Source organism: Malaya genurostris, chromosome 1 (genome assembly GCF_030247185.1).
Source record: "Malaya genurostris strain Urasoe2022 chromosome 1, Malgen_1.1, whole genome shotgun sequence".
NCBI classification, from domain to species: Eukaryota; Metazoa; Arthropoda; class Insecta; order Diptera; family Culicidae; genus Malaya; species Malaya genurostris.
Window position 1 is genome coordinate 78093921 of NC_080570.1, and position 25326 is coordinate 78119246.

General features: G+C 36.5%; 1 protein-coding gene across 1 annotated transcript; it reads left to right on the forward strand.

Moving 5' to 3' along the window:
* Positions 1-251: 251 nt before the first annotated feature.
* On the forward strand, positions 252-20917 carry LOC131440532 (MOB kinase activator-like 1). Its single transcript, XM_058611890.1, has 3 exons — positions 252-520; positions 9542-9702; positions 19744-20917. The coding sequence occupies exons 1-3, from the start codon at positions 507-509 to the stop codon at positions 20214-20216; spliced, it is 648 nt and encodes a 215-aa protein (XP_058467873.1). The 5' UTR covers positions 252-506; the 3' UTR covers positions 20217-20917.
* The last annotated feature ends 4409 nt before the right edge of the window (positions 20918-25326 follow it).

Genomic DNA, 25326 nt, shown 5'->3' on the forward strand with positions numbered 1-25326 from the left:
TCAATAATTTACCAACTTATGTTGCAGTTCTAACATTTTTTCAAGCGATTTCGTTTTGATATTACCAGTTACTGAGAGTTAGTTAAATTTGCGATACATTTTTGATAGTCGAGTGACAGGTCGTGCACCTTAAATTGAAAATAATGTCAAAACTGCATTATTTTTAGTTCAACGTGTTATATATTAACCTTGTTGGAAATGTCATATTGGTAATGTCATTATTAAATTATTCTTTCAAAATTTTTGACAAGCACCGACCGTCGGAGAAAGATTCGAAGAAAGTGTTGCAGTTTTCGCGTTATGATTCTCTGTGTCTAATTATTTGGTTTCTCGATTCAATTTAAGTCAATATTACTTAGTTTTTGTTTGACCAATTCGTTTGTTTATCATCTGTGTGCATTTAGTCTGATACATTCTGTGGTGCTAAGAACAACTTGAGTTGTATATCAACTCTAGAAACTTCAAACTAGAAGTGTTATAAAGGAGATATCTTTCAGCGACGCAAAATGAGTTTCTTGTTGTAAGTATAGCGGTACAATAAGCGTTTGACGATATGATTTAAAATACAAAACTTGCCCAGTATAATGCGTTTAGCATGCAAGCATAAGAAAAACCTCTCAAATTTCGAGCAACTTTTAACAAAAAAAATCAGTTTCTATTACTAAAATTAGGGTTGACATTCCTTGCTGAATGGATTGGTTCATATAGCTACTCATATAAACTTTAAGAGACGGACGAAAAATGTACTATCTTAGTCTGGAAATATGTTATTACTTAAACAACACGCACCTCAGTTACCGAGAAGAATTGAAATATTCCGGTAGTAGGGCACACTAGGACTGACTGAAAAGTTATCAGTAAGATATATCTGTTTCAATATTAAAGATTTATAATACTTGATAACTATCTTGAACAGTGAAATTGTTTACAAAAAAACCGATCACAACACCATGCCTCCAACGCACAACAAAAACAAATTAATCGCGAATTATTGCAACGCATATAATTTAAGCCTTGCGACCTGAAAATTAATCATGTGCCATTCACCTCTGTTCATTGAGATCACAAAATTGCTGTGTTGTTGCAAATCTGCTAACGGACACCTGAAATTTTTACTCAGGGGATGGGGTTGGCGGAAGGTCGACCCACTAAGCCTATCCAGGTAACAGAAGGTTATTTGGTTTACCCTCTCTTCTAGCACACTGATCCTGCCGTGACTTACTGGATGTCAACACATCGGGAGGGGACTGCCCTCGTGCACTTCCCTTCTAGGTTATGACATAGCATTCCTACTGTGGTTCAGAGCTAATAAAAGTCATTTTCATTGACTCAAAATATACGAAAATGACGAAAAATAAATGTCACTCTCAGCTCCTGTTGATGCTCGTATCTATAGTAATTTTGATTTTAAAAGAGGTTCTAAAGTGTACTAACTTTGATTTATCATATATTGGTGAGAATTGAAATTCGACCAAATATCCATGCAAATGATATTTTGGACCGGTGGAAGTTTCCAGTTCACTGAAGCCCCAGTCAACCCGCACGCGCGAGCGAGCGTGTGTGTGACAAATATCACTCAATTTTCTCTGAGATGACAACCGATTTTCACATGCTTAGATTTAAATAGAAGGTCAAATAGTCCCAAAACCTGCTATTGAATTTCATCTGGATACAACTACCGGTTCCGGCATTACAAGGTCACTCAATTTTCTCAGATTTTTCTCAAACGATTTTTGCAAACTAACATTCAAATGAAAGGTCTACTAATTCTATAATAAGTTTCCCAATTTGACCCGGATCCGACTTCCAATTTTGCTATGAAAGCGCGATTTGTGGAAAATTTTCTATTTCATGACTATTTTGTTACTAGTGATGATGAAAAGTGGTGCAGATCCCATAAAAACGGCACCGATCACTCTTCCGCACGTCTCGTCAACCATGTTGAAGAAAGCAAAACTGTGGTGCAACCACGACTGTCTTTTACCGTTGTTTGGTTTTGGTTGAACATTATGCTGCAGTTGAGTGAAGCCATAGCCACTTTACGAAAAGTGTGGTAGAAATAATAAAAGAATATCAATGGATTGAAGTTTTTTCATTGTCGTGCCGGGGACGCATCTGATCGCTATATGTGTCGTAACTATGACAATTTCTGTTTATGTTTGAAACAAAAAACATAAGGTTACAGTGTGAACGATATTGAGCAATTTTGTTGCATATCTAAAGGTTCTTAAAATAAGAAAGTTAAAATTACTTAGAATTATTGCTTATAATTTATTTAGTTTGTGGTTGATTCATCCCACGAAACATTAAAGTCAACAAATCATTTTATGATGAATGTATACATAACGATTCCAAAGCACCTTCTTCCCCTGCAAAAATATCCAAAACGCCACCTGGAATATCACCTGATCAAAATGTCCGCACCTACCGCAGTGCAAATATCGATTCAGATCACTATCTTGTTGCATTAACTGGAGCTAGTGCTACCAACGGAAGATCAGCTTGGCGCGGTGACTCTTGAAGATGGCTGGAGTAATATAGGGTCCGCCATAGGTAGCACTACTGCAACCGTACTAGGTACGAGGTTATCGAATCGAGGACATGACTGGTTTGACGGCGAATGTCAGCAGTTGGTCAAAGAGAAGAATGCAGCAAAGAGCGAGGATGCTGCAATACCACACGAGAATGAACGAAAAACAATACAGACAAGCGCAGAACAGACAAAACTCTGTTTTTTTTAGGAAAAAAGCGCCACCAGGATGACCAAGATCGCGAAGCGATGGAACAGCTGTACCGCGCCAATTACACACGCCACAGACCGAAATGTGCAGAAATACCAGTGGTAACCTTCTCACGAACGAGCGTGAGGTGATCGACAGAAGGAAGCAGTACTATTACGAGCATCTGAATGGCGAAACACAAGATACGGAGAACGACACAGCATTCAGTGCATGCTCAGCCGACGACAAATTTCCAGCACCTGATCTGTCAGAGATAAGTGAGGATATCGGCAAGGTGAGGAACAACAAAGCCGCGGGCAATAACCAATTGCCATGCGAGCTGCTCACATTAGTGTGCGAAGCAACAAGAGAGTTTTGTTGGTTCTTCATCGTCGGCTGTACATACATAAATCTCTTCATATGGTTACTAGTCCAACGAGTGAGCAGTGGAATCGTTTACAACAGATGAAGCTTTCTTCTATTTTTCTTCTTCACTTTGTTTGGCAATTGCTTGCAGCTAAGACTTGGGGATGGATGGCATGAGTGTATTCAATATCACTAGCGATGGTTGAAGTTTTTACACCGATACTGTATTGTGACAGTATTTATGCTCCCGGTATATGTATATAATATTATTCGTTCTTATCAGTGGCCCTACAGTGTACATCGTTTGAACATAGTACATGTTAAAGCTTTGAAATGGTACGCCACCGAGGTTACCTTGACTTCGTAAAGAAATTAAGGTTGTGATTGAATCAACTAAGGCATAGAAACTAGCTTTAAGTACAGCAGACAAACGTGTGGATTACAGGTTTGCTTGCGAGAGATCGTCGCTTTCATTTCCGCCGCTGAAACATCTTAGCTTCGGCTACAACACATTGATAGATATGCGAAAAAACATTTACAAAAATGTAATCGTCTCGTTTAGTTAGAAACCAGGGAAAACAAGATTTAGACAGCACACGCATTGAAGAAAACTGTGTTGCGCAACATTATCGATCATTTATTTATTTATTTAGGTATATTCAACAGACACAATATGGTCCTAATGACACAATAATGTCTTAATTTCTAGTAATATATATATATATATATATATATATATATATATATATATATATATATATATATATATATATATATATATATATATATATATATATATATATATATATATATATATATATATATATATATATATATATATATATATATATATATATATATATATATATATATACATATATATATATATATATATTTATATATATATATATATATATATATATATATATATATATTTATATATATATATATATATATATATATATATATATATATATATATATATATATATATATATATATATATATATATATATATATAAATGTCCAAGTATCCTATTGCGTGATAGATTGAAGTCAAATCCTAATCCAAATCCACTCCGCCTCCGATAAATTTTGGACTGTTAAGAGTCCTCCGATCGGTTCGAAAAACTTTGTAACTGGCACAGAACCCCTGACGGACAGCATGTTTTCACGGAGCCAAGTTTCGGTAAGAGCGATGATGTAAAAACAATCGTCTGAACTTGCTAACAAATACTCGTCGACACATGAGTTCACACCATCGACGTTTTGGTAATAAATCTGCAGATTGGAGTTACTTGATCGGACTTGCGATGGAAGACTGGAACCGGGGATCAGATCAGTGCTAGAACCGTTCAATGCAGATGAGTACTTGTCATTTGTGATGGTTTGGAAGACCCTCTTTTCGTTTCCGCGCGCAGGACCGGGACGGCTGACGATCGCTGGCTGCAGTGGCTCGACTGTGGGGAACGCATCGGGGGCTTCCACGATGCTAACTATGTTGCGTTCCAGTCCAACCTCTAACGATAAATCACGCGCACCAATGGAGCTGGGCAGCAAAAGGTTTCCGACGAGGGGCTGACATCTGCAAGCGCGAAGAAGATCAGGACTTGGATGCAAAGAGAAAAGGCAATACTTGCCGTGGAGAAGTGTTTGGAAGACTCCTTCATCACACCCACACAGGACCAGGACGGGTGGAGAACGCTGGCTGTAATAGCTCGACTGTGGTGAGGGGTTCAGGAGCTTCCGAAATGCCTATAACAGTGCGTCCCGGTATGTTTCCATGCAATCTCATAACGTCATTGGTGTTGTCAAGAGGGAAAAAGGCGATCCAGGTGCACCTTGCTGTTCCATACTCACAGGCGTACTACGGTCATTCTTATCTGGAGTAGGCGGAAAAACATCGATAGGCGGACACCAGACATCCTGCTTTCGGCTGCCTTCAAACTCACGAAAGAGGACACCTTGAGGCCATGTGTCAGGAATAAGTGCAACATCACGATATTTCGCAGGAATTCCAACTTTGAAGGAAACAAAGTTCAGGGTGTTGACGTCCATTCCTTTTTTCACCAGTGGGATGACCGAAATTTCGTCGTTGCAATTCAGTCCATCTTTCGTTAATTTTTCGACCATATCTTTACTAACGCTGGGATGAAAGCGAGAGAGGTAGATACATGAAAGAGGGGAAGCTAGCGGAATCATTGCAATATTGCAGTTTTCGACTGGTTTCCGCCCACCCATCAATGAACTGCTTGTCAAAAATGTCTCTTCGCGACGACGTTTAGCAGCCGGATGAGAAACTAGATTCGCTGGCACCGATGACGAAGTACAAACGATGCAAGACAGGCGAGATATTTGCTGACTATTTTTTGTTATTTCGGCTTTCAGCTCTGCACATATTATTAGCTGAGACAGCACACCCAATGTCTCACGAAAACGAGCAAGTTTTATCAATTTACAACATTCGTCCAGAGCAAATTTGGGGTTCTCGTCAATTACTTTCAAAAACGGCTTGTTCAGTTTTGCGCACTTCATGTGGACTACATGATTGCAAAAACCCGAACACCCTATGAAATCATCATCTGATTTCACGGTTTTAGCACACCGATCACAAGCACTAGCCATCGTGCACAAAACTCACAATGCTGACACTGAGGCTCAGATGGCGCTTCGAACGGGAAAAATACAGTGAGTAGTTGGATTTCTTTATACAACGAAATTTGTGGTAGCCGGCACTATCGCTCCAAGCAAATCACAAACCACCACCAAATGGATCGAAAAAACACTTCGAAGTCCTCCACCTCGACACGGCACGAAACAAAATCCAGATCTCGTCGAAATCGTGAATAACGCAGTGGGCAAAACACTCAAAAAACTCCGAAATATTCAGAAAAACTACCAGAGCGAACAAACACACAACAATGGCGGTAAGTTGTTTACAAACATTTCCATGCTTATCATCTTCCCAAATCGAGAGGAATATGCTTCAGTGCAATGCCCATTCATTATGAAACTTTCCTTACTCCGTACACTTAAGGGACATAAGCTCTAACTGCTTTAAAAACATTAATCAGGAGTTGATGGAAGGAGTGGTATGTCCCATCTACAAAAAGGGTGATAAGCTAGATTGTTGCAATTACCGTGCAATCACAATCATAAATTCTGTTCATTGACTTCGAAGCCGCATACGACACAGTCGATCGAGAACAATTATGGCAGATTATGCACGAATACGGTTTTTCCGGATAAACTGACGCAATTGGTCAAAGCAACGATGAATAGAGTGATGTGCTACATCCGAGTATCTGGGACGCTTTCAAGTCCCTTTGAATCTCGGAGAGGGCCGCGACAGATGATGGACTCTCTTGTATCTTGTTCAATATTGCCTTGGAAGGTGTGATTCGAAGAGCAAGGATCGACACGAGTGGCACGATCTTCTGAAAGTCCGTATAGCTTTTTAGCTTTGCTGACGATGTTGATATTGTGACACTGAAGCTTGAGAAGATGATGGAAACATACATCGGACTGAAAGCTGAAGCTAAGCGCATCGTACTGACCATAAATGCGTCAAAAACAAAATACAAGAGAGGAAGAGGTTCTAGAGAAGAAACACTACCCACCACGAATATTGATAGACGGTTACGAGGTGGTTGACGAGTTCATGCATTTGGGCTCTCTAGTGACCGCCGAAAATGATACCAGCAGAGAAATTCAGAAGCGTATTTAGGCAAGAAATGGTGCGTACTTTGGACTCACAAAAACTCTTCGGTCAAGAAAAATACACCACCACACGAAATTGACCATCTAAAAACGCTCATTAAACCGGTTATTCTCTTTGGCCTCGAGACCTGGATTATGTTGGCAGAGGACCAAGCGCCCTTAGTGTTTTCGAAATAAAGGTGCTGCAGACCATCTATGGCGGAGTGCAGATGGAAGACGGAACGTGGAAACGGCGTATGAATCACGAATTGCAACAGCTGCTAGGTGAACCACCCATCGTACGTACAGCTAATTCGGACGTGTCAGATGGGTTGGGTATGTCATTAGGATGTCGGACGACAGTCCAGTGAAAATGGTTCTTGAATATAATCCGACTGGGACAAGAAAAAGAGGAGCGCAGCGAACAAGGTGGAACGATCAAGTGGAGGGCGATCTACGAAGCATCCGTGCTTTGAGTGGCTGGTGACGAGCAGCCATGGATCGAGTTATATGGAGACGTATGCTTGATATAGCAAAGGACACCCCAGGACTTAAATGAGCTTAGCTGTTAGGTAAAGGTAAGTTTAATCCACCTAGTGGTGTAATGATGCTTTTGTCATATTTCTCATATTCCCATATGTAAACGTGTGGTATTCTTCAAATATTTTTCTTTGATTCTTCAAACATAAATTACTTCCGAACCCGGAATCCGGGAACCGGTATAATCGAGGTCGGTTCGAGAAAAGTGAGTGAGATCCATTTTTGAGTATATGACTACAATGGTCGTTAATCAAAAACCGAGAACCAGGAAACCTGAAATTAATTTGTTTGGTCGTCTATTGACTACCAATTCTAGTAGTTTTGAGGCAAGTTTAGATTTTTTACGCACATTACTCAGCTCGACGAACTGGGTCGAATGGTATATGACACTCAGTCCTCCGGGTCTCGATTCAAAACTCGGTTTTCACAGTGATTGCATATCCTTTCTATATAAGAAAAATTACCGATATTTCTTGGGTTTACCTTCACCCGTACTAACGAAACTACCCATGCAGCATCAATCATAGTAATCATAGCGTGGCGAGCACTTGCAGATGTCACCACGATCGACACAAGGTGCTACCAAGATTTGGGTGTCGCTTTCACTTGAGCCACAATTTTTTTGTGCAACATTCACTTCACGCTAGATTTTTGTTTTGCTTTTGGTTAAATTGACAAGTTTATTTTTGTCATTAACACTTAGGGAAATCGTATGATAAGTGTTGAAATTGTTGTAGTTGGAATATTTCTATAGCAGGCAGGAGGATTTTGTTATCGTTCCGGATCGTTTTGAAAGGTCGCGGCGAACAGTCGAGTAGGTGGCAGTAGTGTTTCCAACGTATAGCAAATTTGAAATTTGAACAGAATTTTGAAAAAAATTGTTCGAGTATATCTGTTATCTGTGGCACTTTTTGGCCACTTGAACGTACAGAAAAAGTTCAGAGATCGCTGTTTAAAAGCTGTACAAGGAATTGCTTCAAAGTTTGTTCTGTTGCGTCGGGTGAACATTCTAGTATGAGTAATTTTTTAAAAAACGGACTGTTCAGAATGCTTTGCAGCTTAAGCCAAATCTTTTTTAACGAAATTTTGGTTACTTGGGCTAAATACAAATTGTAAATATATCCGTAAATATATCCGAATGAAACTCTTCAACATTGTTTCAAGTTTATCAATACAAAATTTAAAAAAAAAATTTGAACAGTGAGCTTTTTTATCGATTACCGAAAGCAAGAATCACATCTGGAAGAGAAAACGTAATTAGAGAGGGTTCTCTGTTCAGTGCATTGGTCCAAAGGATGGGGTGACAATCTGAGCATTTGCTCAAATTTTGCTTAACAGAAGCATTTCACATCTTCGCATTAATTTTTGGTGATATTTATGTTTGTGCTAAAGCGAATGTATGTCGAATTCCGTTGATTGCAGGTTAAGTAATCAGAACAAAAATATCGAGAAACCATTATATATATATATATATATATATATATATATATATATATATATATATATATATATATATATATATATATATATATATATATATATATATATATATATATATATATATATATATATATATATATATATCATCGTCTTCGGTGCTCATATGACCAGTATGAAATTTTGCAAACCACTTACGAATTGTTACTTCGCCCGGTGCAGAGTCTGGATAACACTCATCAAGCCATTTTTTGGTATCGGCGGCACTTTTTTTCATCAAAAAGTAGTGTTTCATCAACACACGAAATTCCTTTTTTTCCATGCATAAAACCGTTTTGATATGTAGAGATGTATTTTTTGTCCAAGAGAACAAATCGTTGTTTAAGAGCGTTGACAAACCAAAATAAATTATAATTAAAAGTATATTGAATCGAAGGTATTTGAACTGTTACTTAGATGAGAGTTGGCATTCCTGCGAGCAGCTTATGAACTTAGTCGGGGGAAATCAGTTAATAAAACATATACACACATGCAAACATGTTGTGTACTCGACGAACTGAGTCGAATGGTATGTAACACTCGGCCATCCTGGCCTTGGTTCAAAAGTCGGGTTTCACAGTGATTGCATAGTCTTTCTATATGAGAAATTCAAAACGGTGTCATAATACAAGGGCTTACTTATGTGTCTATTTTTCTGTAATATAGTGCCAATATCTACCAAAAGCATAGTTTCATTTACAAGTGAATGGTACTAGAAATTTCTTTTTTTTTATTTTTCAGTCGATCTAGTAAAACCTTCAAACCCAAAAAGAACATACCTGAGGGAACGCATCAATATGACCTCATGAAACATGCTGCCGCAACACTTGGGTCCGGTAATCTTCGCAATGCAGTGCAACTACCTGATGGTGAAGATCTGAATGAATGGGTTGCTGTCAACAGTAAGTCATGTATAATTACGTATTTATTTATGTTTTGTTTTATGATATATATATATATATATATATATATATATATATATATATATATATATATATATATATATATATATATATATATATATATATATATATATATATATATATATATATATATATATATATATATATATATATATATATATATATATATATATATATATATATATATATATATATATACATATATATATATATATATATATACATATATATATATATATATATATATATATATATATATATATATATATATATATATATATATATATATATATATATATATTCTCCCTTAAAATTCGACACGTACACAGTGCACGAAATCAACGAAATTTCTGTTGCGAAACCGAACACGGTGCAGCAGATGAGAACATGTGTTGAGAGTAGGTAAACTGTACACGTATACCGTACCGAAACCGTTATTTTATCCAACTCTGGCCGAAAGCGTAAATTATCTTTGGGTTAACCGGATAAAACGAATGAACCTAAACAGATATGATGCCATTGGGGTGTCAGCTCTCCTTGAAGACGTTTCTAACGACGGATCGCCAGCGCGCTCGAAATCTTCGACCGTTTTAGTTTGATGTATCTATCAGGAACCGTAATTAAACACTTTCGATGAAGATCCTTAGTCTGTTAGTAAGATTTTTTAGTAATTATCGATTAGTCGGACGCAAAATGATTAATACAGTTTCGCCGCATCGATCTGATTCGTATACTGTCGTTCATCATAAACCAAGCAAACGGGTTCACTTGAGCCAAATAACTCTGATTCCTGATTCTGATAGACGGCTATGCTCCGCGGCAAAGAATGTGCGATTATTAATAAGGTAAAAAAACTAGCTTGAGCAAGCCGGGTAAACGTATAAATTACAGGTTTGTAAACTAAAAAGTATAAACATAATGATGCTTCTCGTCCCGCTGCACGCGAGAACAAACTGGACTATTTCAGTTGTTTGTGGACGGAAATATGTCAACAGCTACAACAATCCTACGGTTCTTTTCGTCTCTAGTGTAGATTTATCTGTCTCGGTTTCATCCTTACAATGCAGAGGCTGTATTGAGGTTGTCCCGTTGGTAAATAAAATCGAATTACTACCCAAATTTCGTGTTATTGCGCTCGATCAAGATTCTTAGCTTTAAGATATCATATTTCTCGAGTTTCAGAGTAATTGCAATCAAAATATTTGGTTATCACTAATCGAGCCTACAACTGTTGGAACTTCGCTCGGTTTTTCGTTATCGACATTATTGAACACACCACCACGTCTAAATCGTTACTGAGGATTGAAGCAGTGCAACGCAAATTTGTGAGGTACGTGTTGAGACCTTTACCCTAGAACGATCCTACACAGCTGCCCTCATATGAGGATCGTTGCCGTCTCCTAAGCATTGAACCCCTGGAATTAAGAAAGACATATGCATAAGATACATTCGCAGCGAAATTGCTTCTTGGTGCTGTTGATTGTCCCGCATTACTCGAACGTCTGAATTTGTATGCCCCCTAAGAATCTCTTCGACAGCGTAATCTCTTGCTCCTTGAAACACAATACACAGTATATATACGGACAGCATGAACCATTTATATCCATATGCCGACAATTAGTTTTCTGAGATTTTTTATTTTAATTTTGATTTTCCGTGTTGTGTTTCGTGATAATTTAGCCTAAGTAGAATAATTTTCAGTTCTTATCCATTAAGACACATTTTGTCAGATGGATTATACAGCAATAAATAATCAAATAAAATCCGGCGCATGATCATGCGATGAGAATAGTATACTGGAACACTGATGCATTGTGGAAGCTCTCGAACCGCTCACCACAGACAATTCATTGTTGCCAGTGTGATCTAGTCGCCCAGATATACTTGACTATACTTGACATCAGTGCGGTAAAATTTCATTTTCAATCGAATAAAATAAGATGAAAATGAAATTTATGGCCGCTGACAGTCAGCATATCCCTACTAATTCATTTGACTTTTGCTGCCATTTTCAAGTGAAGCTCCCGGAATTCATCGTCAGTTGAATAATCGTATCTAGTCATTTGAAGTTTTGCTTGCTCAGTTTCGAGTGCCAAGTAGTCTACCTGCTTCAATGCCTTCGCTCTTGGTAGTAAGCAAATTCGAACGAATAGAATTATAAATGTAGTAAAGTATCAAAAATGAAAACTGAAGGAGGAAACAATTAATTTATGTGTATTCTGTGATTGATATTTCAGCTATCTGGTTTGTCTTTCATCTATTTTCTTGAACCAATTCGAATGTTTACATGAACCTCATTTGAAGGCCGCTCTCACACCATTGAAAGAGATATTTTGTCATTTCAAGAGATCAACTGACGGTGGTTAAACTGAGCCTCGATTGAAGAGAAACGAGTGATGAATTGAATGCTGCCCGTTCGGGCCGTCAGCAAACATTGTGTGTGTCAGAGAGTGAAGTTAACTGCATTAGAGAGATCGTCAATGTGTCCCACATTCAGTTTCAATTGAATTGAATGAAGTTTTACAGCACTGCTTGACATGAAGAGATTGAAGATTCTTCATCCAAACTCATTCATGTCAAGCATAGTTTCAGTCGAACATTCGTATATGCGAGTATCGTTTAGCTTGCGCGGAATATTTATCTTCGTTCTTTCGGAAACGACAACATCCGTTCTGGGATATGGATGTAATTCCAAATTTCTTCGTACCGATTGTAGCCCCCGTAATAGGAGCAAGCAGAGCTGATATCTGGCATTATCAACCAGCAACATTGTACGATACAGATTGGATAGCTTATGTTCACTATTCTTCACGTTTTATGTTCGACTCGTCAGTGCAGAGCAGCTCAAATTATGCTGCTTAGCTTATGTTACTGGACAGCTGCCAACCAGGCTCTACAAATCACCATGTATTGAGTGTCGGAGAGACGATGTGTACAACATAATTTTCTCTGGATATTTCACTCGTCAGAACGCTCTTTGATTGCAGAAGCAATTGACATTAATAGAACAGCATAAAAATTGAAATTTATTCATTTACTTCAATAAACTTCAAGTCCAATGACTTTTTGAAAAGAATAATAAGCTTTATCAATTTATGTTATGTTAATACTCTCTTTTATTTTTTACTTCATTACAAAATAGGAGAATGAAAGAGAAAACAAAGAGTCGCCTGTTATTGACTGAGTATACTTCTGCTTGGTCGTAGAACTATGAAGTTTCAAGTAACATTTTCAATATTAATAAATACTTGTAGCTGCCTTCAATGCTACATCATAAATCTTACATTAAAACCCTAAACTTCACGAAAGCCCACTGTATCACTATAAGAGCAATTCGTGCCAAGTAGACCATGTTTCATACAGTTTATAAAGCAAAGTGAAGAGTCAGTATAAACCTACGTTAATTTTTTTCGAAATGATTCAAAATTCAAGAAAATTTTGAAACCAGCTTCACGATCAACAATAAATTTATTCGTATAGATTAAATCTCGCAATGACTGTCAGTTTAATAATATTTTTCTTGAATATGGGTGCGTGTCATGTCGGTTTTGAATGCAATCAATAAGAATATTAGATATTAAATACGAGTTTGAGACATCCTCGCTTCATGCGCTTTTATTTCTATCGTGAAAGTGTAGATAAAAATAAGAATTATAAACTATCATCTTAAAATAACACATGGATCAATAAGTCCCGAGACTAACAATGAAAACAACATTTTTTTTGCAAAATTTTTTTTATTCATCAACATAATCACATCACATCACAACGGTTCCAACGTTTTTCCAATTTTTCAATACCATGTTTATAAAAAAAATTATCTTTCGCTTCAAAATAAGCTTCAGTTTCAGCGATGATCTCCTCATTTGAGCCAAATCTTTTTCCCTGGAGCATTTTTTCTAAGATCAGCAAAGAGCCAGTAATCACTGGGGGCTAAATCTGGTGAGTATGGGGGGTGGGGAAGCAGCTCAAAGCCCACTTCGTTCAATTTCGCCATTGTTTTCATCGACTTGTGGCAGGGTGCATTGTCTTGATGAAAAAGGATTTTTTTCTCTGCATGTGCGGTCGTTTTTTGCGATTTCCTCCTTCAAACGCACCAGTAAGTCAATATAATAATCACTGTTGATCGATTTACCTTTTTCGAGGTAGTCAATGAAAATCACGCCATGCGTATCCCAAAAAACTGACGCCATGACTTTGCCAGATGACTGCTGCGTTTTCGGACGCTTCGGACGGCTTTCGCTAGCTGTGCGCCACTCAGATGACTGCCGCTTCGACTCTGGAGTGTAGTGATGTATCCATGTTTCGTCCATGGTCACGTAACGACGCAAGAAATCTTTTTTGTTGTGAGCAAAAAGCGATAAACTGCTTTCTGAATCATCGACTCGTTGCTGTTTTTGTTCCATCGAAAGCAATCGCGGCACCCACTTGGAAAAAACCTTTTTCATGCTCAATTTTTCATTAAGGATAGCAAATACACTTCCATATGATATCTGTGTCATCTCAGCAATCTCACGGAGCTTCACTTTTTACGATTTTTCATTATAATTTTTGTCACTTCAATCACATTTTCCGGTGTAACGGCTTCCACAGGTCTACCCGAGCGTTCCGCGTCATTTGTGTCAGGTTAGTACTCTAGAAAGACGTGGTTACTGGTTTACTACGAGCGCCATCTCTGCTTTAGTCTCGGGACTTATTGATCCATGTGTTATATGCGGTTTTTTTTAAGTCTTCATGATTCAAACATATAAACATGAATCGTATAAATCCATCATGTTTCCTCGGTTTTGTATTTCGAAGTTTATTTGACATTTCGGCCAAACGAAGCAACTCCTTCGCTCTCTCAAGTCATCAAGTCAAGGCAAAAGGTGGTCATATCGAGCAAAAGTGAATTGATTCTGAATTTTGTATTATTTTTACACATTTTGTACTTTGAATTAAGTAAAAGTAATTTTCCAAACTGAATTTATGGCCTTTTTAATTGGTTACACTTCGAGTGCCGGACCCTGTAGACGCCGTATATACTACTGCGCACTCCACAAGTGTCAAGGGAGAAGGATATTTGTTAGTATAAATTTCAGTAATGGTTGTATTTGCGTGCGACCTAGTATGTTCTGGTTTCAAGATGCTTGGATGCACCACTAAACTCACTGACTTCCCGAGTGAAAGTTTCAACAATATCCGATACTGAAGTCCCGAGAAGTCTTGATTCGCAGTTCTTATTCGTGGAAACTGAAGGGAAATTTTAAACACTATCGCGTAACAAATAAAAACTTCCCTATTTTTACCTTTTTTTTATATATATAAAAATTAGAACTTTAGAAAAATTTTCCGAGGCCCGGAGGGCCGAATGTCATATACCAATCGATTCAGCTCGACGAACTGAGCAAATGTCCGTGTGTGTGTTGTCAACTAAGAGGTCGAGATCTCAGAGGTGGCTGGACCGATTTTGATCAAAGTAGTCGCAAATGAAAGGTCTCCCCGTCACCCAGAACGCTATTGAATGGTTTTGAGATCGGATGTTTACTTTTTGAGTTATACGAAGTTTTATGTCAAAATTTTATAGGCGTTGCGAAGCGTTACATGCGTTACTGTCTCGAGTATAACTTTCAAAAATACAAGTAAACAAGTTCTGTAACGTGTTGACCTTTCAAAACAGTAACGCATGTAACGCTAACTAGTGTCATAACTCACAAGTATCTGTCACAATTGACCTTGAAAACAGAATTTATTTTTAGACTTAGATTCCGCACTGTAATACATATCCAACAAGCCATAGATTGTTAAAATCCGTCCATTTTTAACAGAGATATCGAAATTTTTGTGTAAGCGAATTTTTCCCCTATTCCAGCAGTAGAAGTTTTAAGCGCTGTCTGGCAAAGAAATGCTTGGGAGCAACATAAAACACGATTTTTATACTGTTACATACATTTGTTTCTAAGTACCCAACAGACTGTGTACAGCATGATATTTTGCCTCGGACCGATTTTAGCACGGTTCGTTTTTGGCAACATAATCGTTCGAATATGACTTATGAAAACCCGATGATGGCAGAATTTCCGAGTTGAAAGCAATTCCATAATTATATTGATTTAAACTATTTACAGCAATAAATGATGGAAAAACATAACAGCCATATACCATTCGAATCAGTTCGTCGAGATCAGCAAATGCGTGTCTGACAAATAATTTCACTCAATTTTTTTCGGAGATGACTCAACCGTTTTCTACAAACTCAGATTCATATGAAAAGTCGTATACTCCCAAACAAAGTTTCTTGAATTATGTTTGGTTCCGACCCCTGGTTTCGGAACTACAGGATATATCGTGAAACGAAATTAAAACTGTGTATTTTTTTTTCTCGTAGATAGCTGAACCGATCTAAGATTCAAATGAAATCTAAGATTCAAATGAAAAGTTTTAAGATTCTATAAAACATCTTGTTTTTCAGTCAAATCCAACTTCCGGTTTTGGAGATACAGGGTGATTAGTATAAAAATGTCTATTTCACATAAATTAATCAGGTTTATCGAGTTAGCAGATTTGGATAGTCGATAACCAAATAAACTTTCACTTTCATTTTTGGTTGTGTTCAGTTTCCGTTTGGGAAGGCACCCAAAAATTTAATTAGCACTACGATTCCTCAAAGATGTCTACATTGCTACTCAGGTGAATTTATCTGACTTCGGCCATACCGATTTTAGAATTCCGTTTCTCAAAACTCAGTCGTTTTCTCAAAAAAAGCCTAATCGAATTTAAGAATCAAAAGTTCAAATTGAAATAAATCCAATTTTATCCAATTCTGACTTCCGATTCTCGAATTGTAGGATGATGAATTTTTAAAATTCAAAGCGATATAGAAGTTGAAAATCCCGAAAAGCTTCAAAGTTGGACTCAAAAATATTGCAATTTATTCGTCATAAGGCCATACGAATCGGTTTGGGTTATGCTGGTTCCTGAATATCGGCTCTGGAAGTTACATTACACTAAACTCTAAAGTGAAAATTACTTCGACATATCATGGAATGTTTAATCGATTGTTACACTTTTAGATTCAAATTCGATCCGATTTGCAGTTTCGACATTACAGAATAATGAGTGATTAAAATCTCAAATTGCCACTTAAAACGACTGACATTAGAATAATGTCATGAAAACTGAAACACCGAAAAATATTCATGCAAAAAACACATGCGAATTGATAAAAAAGGTATCATCTCACTGCTAGGTGGATTAAGCACGTTTTTCTAAATGGAAATACCTGCTACAAAATAAACGAGTGAATGGGATTTAGACAAAACAGTTGATTCATTGTAGTGACATATTCTAAAAATTTTATAAAATCATTTTGAATCGCCAAACAAAGCTCAACAGATTTCACGCGCGACTTGATTTCTTATTATTTCCGCTTTATTATTTTCATCATTAAATAATTAATTGTTATATTGTTTATATATATTATATATAATTTTTTACTATTTATTCAATATACCTATATATGTTATCTCTGTTATTCGCTTTGTAATATTAACGAATTTGCGAAATAGTTGATTTTTACCATTCAAGTTATAATCTTGAAAGACAAGCAATGCCATAGAACAAGAAAACATATCAAATAAAACTTCTATCTAAAGCTAGTCGCAAATTGGTAAGTTGATTGAAGAGATAATTTAATAAAATGGAGTAATCAAAAGTGAAACGTTGAAAATATCTAATAACTGAATAGAAAAAAGAACTGCAATTGTCGCCTTTTACGACATGGAAGCAGGAACCCAGTGGATCTATTCTTTGGCTGGTACTATCAATCTCCTAGGGGACCCCACAGACCCTTATCATTCTGCGATTTTGGTTGAAGTAATAAACTCTTTCTCATTATTAATCGAGTTCATCTTATATAAATTAGAATTTTATCTTAAGCACTCAAAATGTACCCTGGGTAGTTGCAAATTGCTCAGGTGAAAACGATATAACATGGAATTTCATCCGAACTCGTATAACCGTCGTCAATGGTAGGGAAATCCGGTATGTCGGAGATTTTTAGTAGGCAAAATAGGACACTGCTAGCTATTAATCAACATTTCAATGATATACAATTGAAAATGCATGGCTATGAACATTGAAATCAATACGTAGAAATATTCTCAATCAATTGGTAAAATGATATTACTGATTGAAACTAAACTGACTGAGCTGTAAGTGTTCAAAAGCTGACCACATTTCTACTTGTATTTACCCTTGAATTTCTAGTGGAGTAGAAAAGGTGCAAAAATTTAAAAGAAAAGTTAAGTTATTTGCACTTTCATATGAAAAGTGCTTTTACAGATAACAGATATACAGGCTCGAATAATTTTTTTCAAAATTCTGTGTAAATTTCAAATCTGCTATACCCCCAATTGTTATTTGGAGTATCTCATTGGACAGTCACAGAATCCATTACGAGAATGGCGGACATTGTATACAACTATCCTTGCAAACCGTATTTAAAGAATGTACAAAGCAGGATGAAGTCACATTCAAGAACTTTCTGGAAGCATGGTAATGATTTTTAGAAAAGATCGCACAGATTTTTCAATTGAAATTTTATTTAACTAGAACGAGCAGTAATCAATGTTCCGGTATCTAATTGCTTATTGCACTCTATCGATATATGGTTATATATCGGCTAGCGTTGGAATAAAGTCTTCGATTTCTATCCTGAAAATATCTAGTTCTAAAATACTCGAAAAAGTAAAACTAACTCCAATCTTCAATCATCGTAAACCGTACGATTTGTGACACTCATTACGGGTTCATGTCGAAGCGCTTCACGCCCAGAGATATTGCAGACGTACGTTGTCTATATCGATCTTTCCTATATCCTCTTTCGGTAAAATCAATTATCGCATTACACTTGTCCTGGATTGTCGGTTTAATGCATAGGGCACTGGTCTTACAAACCAGTCCTTCGACTGGATGGACCTGGAATCCTCACTGGATGGATGGATGTTATTCGCCGCTCTGAAGATGCGACCTTCCTTCAACGGCAATTGGTGGTTTGTGCTGAATTTTGAAAAGTCAAGCATATGTTTTTTTTTAAATTCGACAAATGCTTAACCATTATCAGATAGTCTTCTGTAAACGATTTTGGTATCTTTCTTGTGAAACAGGTAATTCGTTCGATTTCTTCGCCAATTACCTTGGAATAATAATCCTCATCAGGAACGGAGCTTTGAAAATCGCGGATTACTAATTGATCTGGACAGATGTACAACGAGAGTTATCCCTTGCTATATGAACAAAAGATGTTTTGAAGGATAGGATTGTCTGTCCCGTATAGCTACGTCAGTTAATTATTAATGTTCGTCCTGCCAATGGCCCCTCAACCTATGGTGGATAGGAACGAGAGCAACTCTCCTCCGAGAAAAAGGGTTACAACGAGATCCAGTAAAAAAATTTACCTTGATTTTATTTGCAACTAATGTTATATGATGAACCGGCTCTGTTTAGTTTTAGGATCTTGAGCCGCATAAAATAAATGTATGAATAAAAAAAAAATCGTCCTAGAGCTCTAGGAACTACGCTTTACCTAGACTACGTCGCACCCACTATGGAGTAAATGGTACCGTTATCGACATACAAAGGTCATTCAAATATCTATTTGCATAACATAAGCCAACCTGTTACTTAGTATTAGAAATTATCATTAGAACCATATTGTGAATGGTGATATTAAAATAAATTACCGTGGTATCCGACTTGTAAAGAGGAGCACATTTTATACAGATCATAATTGTAAAGCAAAATTACAGTAGGAAAACGGATGTATTTTGGCTCCTCTTATATATTTTGGTCCGGTGCATATATGGTTGTAATATATAAGAGTGGTCGAAATACTTCCGTTACCCTATAGCTCAATAATTTCAGTACAATAAAATGTTCTTGAAATATTCTACATCTTTTTACTTGAATACTTTTTACGTCTTTCCCATCAACAACAAAAACTTTATCTGATTATAATATAACATTTTGTCTCTATTACAGCTGTAGACTTTTTCAACCAAATAAACATGTTATACGGAACCATCACGGAGTTTTGCACTGAAGACTCGTGTAGCATCATGTCAGCTGGGCCAAAATACGAATATCACTGGGCTGATGGTCAAACGGTAAAAAAACCAATCAAATGTAGCGCACCAAAATACATCGATTACTTAATGACCTGGGTGCAAGACCAACTGGACGACGAAACGTTGTTCCCATCTAAAATTGGAGTTCCTTTTCCGAAAAATTTCATTCAGATTGCTAAAACTATCCTGAAACGATTGTTCCGAGTGTATGCTCATATCTACCATCAGCACTTTTCGGAGGTAGTTCGGCTGAGCGAGGAGGCCCATCTAAACACCTCGTTCAAGCATTTTATTTACTTCGTTCAAGAATTTAACTTGATTGATCGGCGTGAGTTAGCTCCTTTACAAGATTTAATCGATAAACTCATTACTAAGGACGGTCGATAAGTCTACGATCAAAACAAAAAGCTAACGTTTTGTTTTATTTAGAGATAATATGCCTACAATACAGTAACATTAACGATTTTTACAATCTACTCATTTTCCCCCAATAGGTAATGTAGTCTCTATGTATAGAACGTTTGTTCCAAGATCTAGAAATTCAAATAATTCGTCCACAGTTTCTTATCTTATTTTAGTTATTTAATTTGTTAATTTTACAATACAATATATTTTAAGATTTAATGTTATTTTTGTCGAACAAGCCAGCTTAAACGATAATCAATTTAAAAATGCATATGTAAATATTTGTTTCAATCACACATGCAAAAGGTTAATTTTACTTTAAAAGTATAACGCGCGCAATATGTCTATACAGTGTGATTTACATCAATTAATTTCACCGCCTCTGTTTGGAGTATTCGAGCTTTGCTGCAACGTCTGTCGAAATCTCACGGACTCAACAAGGACTGATCGGCTACGTTGTTTCGCTTTGTAAAGTCGTTCAATTTAGTTGCCTCGAAATGTACAATAAATACCAAAAGCTTAATTCTCTAAATATGACAGCGCCACAGCACACAGACATTAAAGTTATCAAACGTCATATACAACCTTATATATAACGATCATATGAATGATTTGATATAAGACGACTGATCATTGAATTCTGAAATGAAAATATACATTTGTAAAAAATATAATTCAACAAAGTACTTGTTGAACTTTTTATACGAACATAAAAGAATTCTGCTATAAATGAAACTTCCATTTATCTTTCGTTTTTCTTTAATAGTAACTTATGACAAAAAGAGAACCGGAATTTTCATTTTAAAATTCCCGCGCTTGTCCAATCGGAAAACTTTTATTCTCCGATTTGCTTCGCCGATTCAATGTTTTCTTCAGTAACAGATGTTGTTGGGCGGCCAGGGATCTCATCATGATCCAAGCTTGTACGACCACCTTTGAAGCGTTTATACCACTCGTATGCCTGTGTTTTTCCTAGACACGATTCACCAAAGGCCTTTTCTAACATTTTCAACGTTTCGGAACACTTAAATCCATTTGCAACATAAAATTTGATGCACGCACGTTGTTCTAAATTTTCATCCATTATAAAAATCGCCACACGAAATTTTTTCAACTTCTTTGTATAGGGGCTGTCCATAAAAGACGTCACGCCGCCAGGGGGAGGGGGGTGTTTCATAAAACGTGACCTTTTGTGACAGGGGGAAGGGTGGGGGGGGGATGGGTAGGTTTTTGGAATGTGACGTCCACTATTTTCAATGAGCGCATTTTTAAATACCTAATTATATTACTGCTTTCCCCTATTTCCTGGAAATTGCCCATTCTACAGGAAAACGTGTATTTGTTGATATAAAAGCTTCTTCTTGTAAATTCGGAAATGAATGATGCAGGAAATCATTTCTGTTGTGATCAGCAAAAATGCACGGAGGAGCGAGTAAATTAGCGAAATTAATAAATTTTGCCTAATATGAGTAAAAAAGAAAAAGATGTTTAACTTATGTTATGCACTGACATATTTTTCAGTAATTTCTAGCATTGATAATAGTATATTATAAGAATTTCTCTTATCTGATTCTGATGCAGTTTATTCAATTGTACTCCATTTGATAAAGGGCGGGAGATCAACGATTTCAGACGTAGATCATGTCATGTCTTATCTTGATCATATGCGATTTTCCTCCACCAACATCAAAGCTTATCGAATCATCCAATGATTGAACTTACATAAATCAACTGATCTTGAAAAGATTCTTCGGCAGTGATCTCGTTTTTATGAGGTTTTGATCTTTATTTTCTCAGCCCTGTATGGTACACTAAGAAAATATTATTCCTTAGCTTAAGAAATTATATATCTATGTACCTCATAGAAGGATTGAAACAGATGATTTAAATGTTTCATCAATTCCAATCAAATACTTTTGTTAAATTATATAATTAACATTAATAAAATAATTCCGATGATTTTGAAGTTTTAGGGATATTTTTTAATCTAATGAGAGCATGTAATAAATCGATTTTTCCCTCATATTTGTATGGTTTGTCATACATATTGAGAATGTATTGAGATGAATTTTATTTATTTTGAATTCGTGACATGTGACATACGAGGGGGGGGGGGGTGGGGGTCTTTGCATCTGTGACAATTTGTGACAAAGGGGGGGTGGGGAGTCAAAAATCGTCAAAAAAGCGTGACGTCTTTTATGGACAGCCCTATAGACGCCAAACAAAAACTAATCGTACGATATGCATCAAAATTTGACAGAATGTGTATAAAAGTGTTGCCAACGTCGAGAGAATAAAAGTTTACCGATTGGACAAGCGTAAGAATTTTAAAATGAAAATTCCGGTTCTTTTTTGATCATAAGGTATATGTATTAAATAGGGTGTACGTTATTTGGCATAAATTTTTTTGGCATAAATTTTTTTGGCATAAATTTGACTGGCATAACTTTTGATTGGCATAAATTTGTTTGGCATAATGTCTTTTGACATAAAATAAAAAGACATACTGTTTCATTTGGCATAACTGTTGTTTGGCATAATTTTCGTCTGGCATAATTTCAATTGTGCATATTTTCTTTAGATATTCTATTTATTCTGGGAGTATTTCCGATTAGTGCTCGATCCTTACTCTCGATTTTAAAGTGAATATCTTTGTTATGTGTTTATCAATGTGGCGCAGCCACATAAACGAAGCCAAGGAGGCTCGGTGGCACTCAGCCACCGAGGCGACGCCGGCTGAGTCGGCCGCCGACCCGCCGTCGGAAGCGGCGGCCCCCGCACACAAACCTGTAATCCACTCGTTTGCCCGGTCTATTCAAAGCTAGGAGCTATCCCTTGGCCTCGCATTAAAAAACCGCAGTACCATTTACGTTTTGAATATATTTTCTAGTTTTAAACCACAACGAGGACAAGGCAACCTCGGCGGCGCCAAGCCGCCGAGGTAACGCAGTCTGAGTCGTCCAATCACTAATCGGAACACTAATCGGAAAACCTATAATCCAAGTGTTTCAGGCCGTTATGTATTTCAACCTTTTAAATCACTCCCAGAATAAAACGAATCAAAAGAAAATATGCACAATTGAAATTATGTCAAATGAAAATTATGCCAAACAACAATTATGCCAAATGAAACAGTATATATTATTTATTTTATGCCAAACGACAGTATGCCAAATAGATTTATGCCAAACAAAAGTTATGCCAAACAAATTTATGCCAAACAAAGTTATGCCAAACAAAATTCGGCCAAATAACGTACACCCATTAAATATTAGAGCTGTGCGCCGCTGCGCCACGCCGCCGCCGCCGATAATTTCGACACGCCGCCAATTTAAGAAAAAGATGATCAGCGCGCCGGTTATCCCATTTGAATCGTGCCGCCGATAATATTACATCAGCCGAAAAAATGATTTTATCAATGTGGAAAATTGTTTACAGTTTTCATGAAAATTCATTGAAAATTACAGTACAGTCACTTTCTTCCTACTTATACTGAAAATCAGTACTACCGTTGTCAACCGTCATTTGATTCAAAGTCTATTTTCTGTCTTTATTTAAAAGGTTTTGAGCTATTGGCACATTATCGCAACATTATCGGTCGCGACATCTGAAAATGAAAAATGGAACCAAGAAAAGGAGGGTTCTTCCGAAAAAAATAAATAATGTTAGGTTTTTTCGGATTAACATTTTTTCTAGAAACCAGTGTAGTGTTGATTTCTCGGGTACTAGAATGTTTAGCGATCGAGTACCATTTATTTTGGATACTTTATTTGTTATTTCTGGGCATTTGAAAAATGGTATTGAACAAAGTTTCATGCTCCATTCTAAGTAAACGTTAGTTTTCGCACAATAAATTAAGATCAACGTTACCAACTCAAAGTAAAAACACTTTCTTCTATTTCTACTATGACTTTTCAAATGAATTTACCCGTTTTTATAAGAAATCTTTACAAATGTGAAGTAATTAAAATTTGAATTTGTTGATTTGATATTATTTTTGATATCTGAATGAATTTGAGCGCCAAATCGATTTTATGTTAATTACATACGTACGAAAAAGATATACTTATTTTTTGAGTTGATTAAACAATTTTTATACATGATAATTATCAACTATGTAAAAAGCGATTTGAAAAATAGTTCCGAATAAAACTTCATATTTCTTGCTCATAATAAAAAAAACCCTTTGTATATGATTGAAATATTTATTTAAACAATAGTCAACCATCTCCAAATAATCGCACTTATACTCATCTCAATTTCTCTTCTAATTCGATGCATTCGAAACCATTTACCATCTCTATTCACTACGTTGGCTTTAATGGATCACATAAACATTAGGATCTTTGATTGTAGGTTGACAAAACAATAAGATAGAGAAATTGTCCTGTGTGAATCAATATTAAAATTTTTAATATGTTTATAATTAATTACGCCGAATCGCGCCGCCTCCGCCGCCGATGTTTTCAGGAAATAGCGTCACGCCGATTCGCCGCCGCCGCTGGTCAAAAAGACGTTCCAGCCGCCGATGTTGACAATTTTGATCGGCGCACAGCTCTATTAAATATCCCTTTTCATGGTTAAAAAATTTTCTGTTAGACATTTGAATATTGTTGGGAACAGCAATCTCATAAAGAGCTGAAATTTAAAACTTGAGTCTCGCCTGAATTCAAATATTTTCAAAGTTCCAGAATCGATTTTTCTCTAGGCTTTAGCATAACCTTGTGACATATTGAATTCTACTTCTAGTTCTATTCAATATTTTCTTAAAATATTTCAGCAACGCATTTGCACATGATGAAAGGATCAATGTACAATTCCTGGGCGATGCCAGTGTTCAGTTGGTCAACATAGACTAGTTCGTCTGGTGAGGGATTGAAATTGTATATCCTGGATCGATAAATTGGCCCGGCTTAGAATTTGCGCTGTTCAGCTGCACAAATGGTAAACCCATAAAAACAAAGTTCCAGAATAGATTTTTTTAAAACAAAAAATGTTTCGAGACAACGATGTTTCGTGAATTTCTAATACACCTGACATCTAGATTTTTTTGTTTTCGATTATAGAGTTTTAACCGTAATGTCTGTAACCT

Bases quoted from the DNA above. Each gene is read 5' to 3' on its own strand.
- LOC131440532 (XM_058611890.1), top strand. The intron at 9,703-19,743 runs GTAAGTCATGTA...TCTCTATTACAG, and splicing joins TGAATGGGTTGCTGTCAACA to CTGTAGACTTTTTCAACCAA.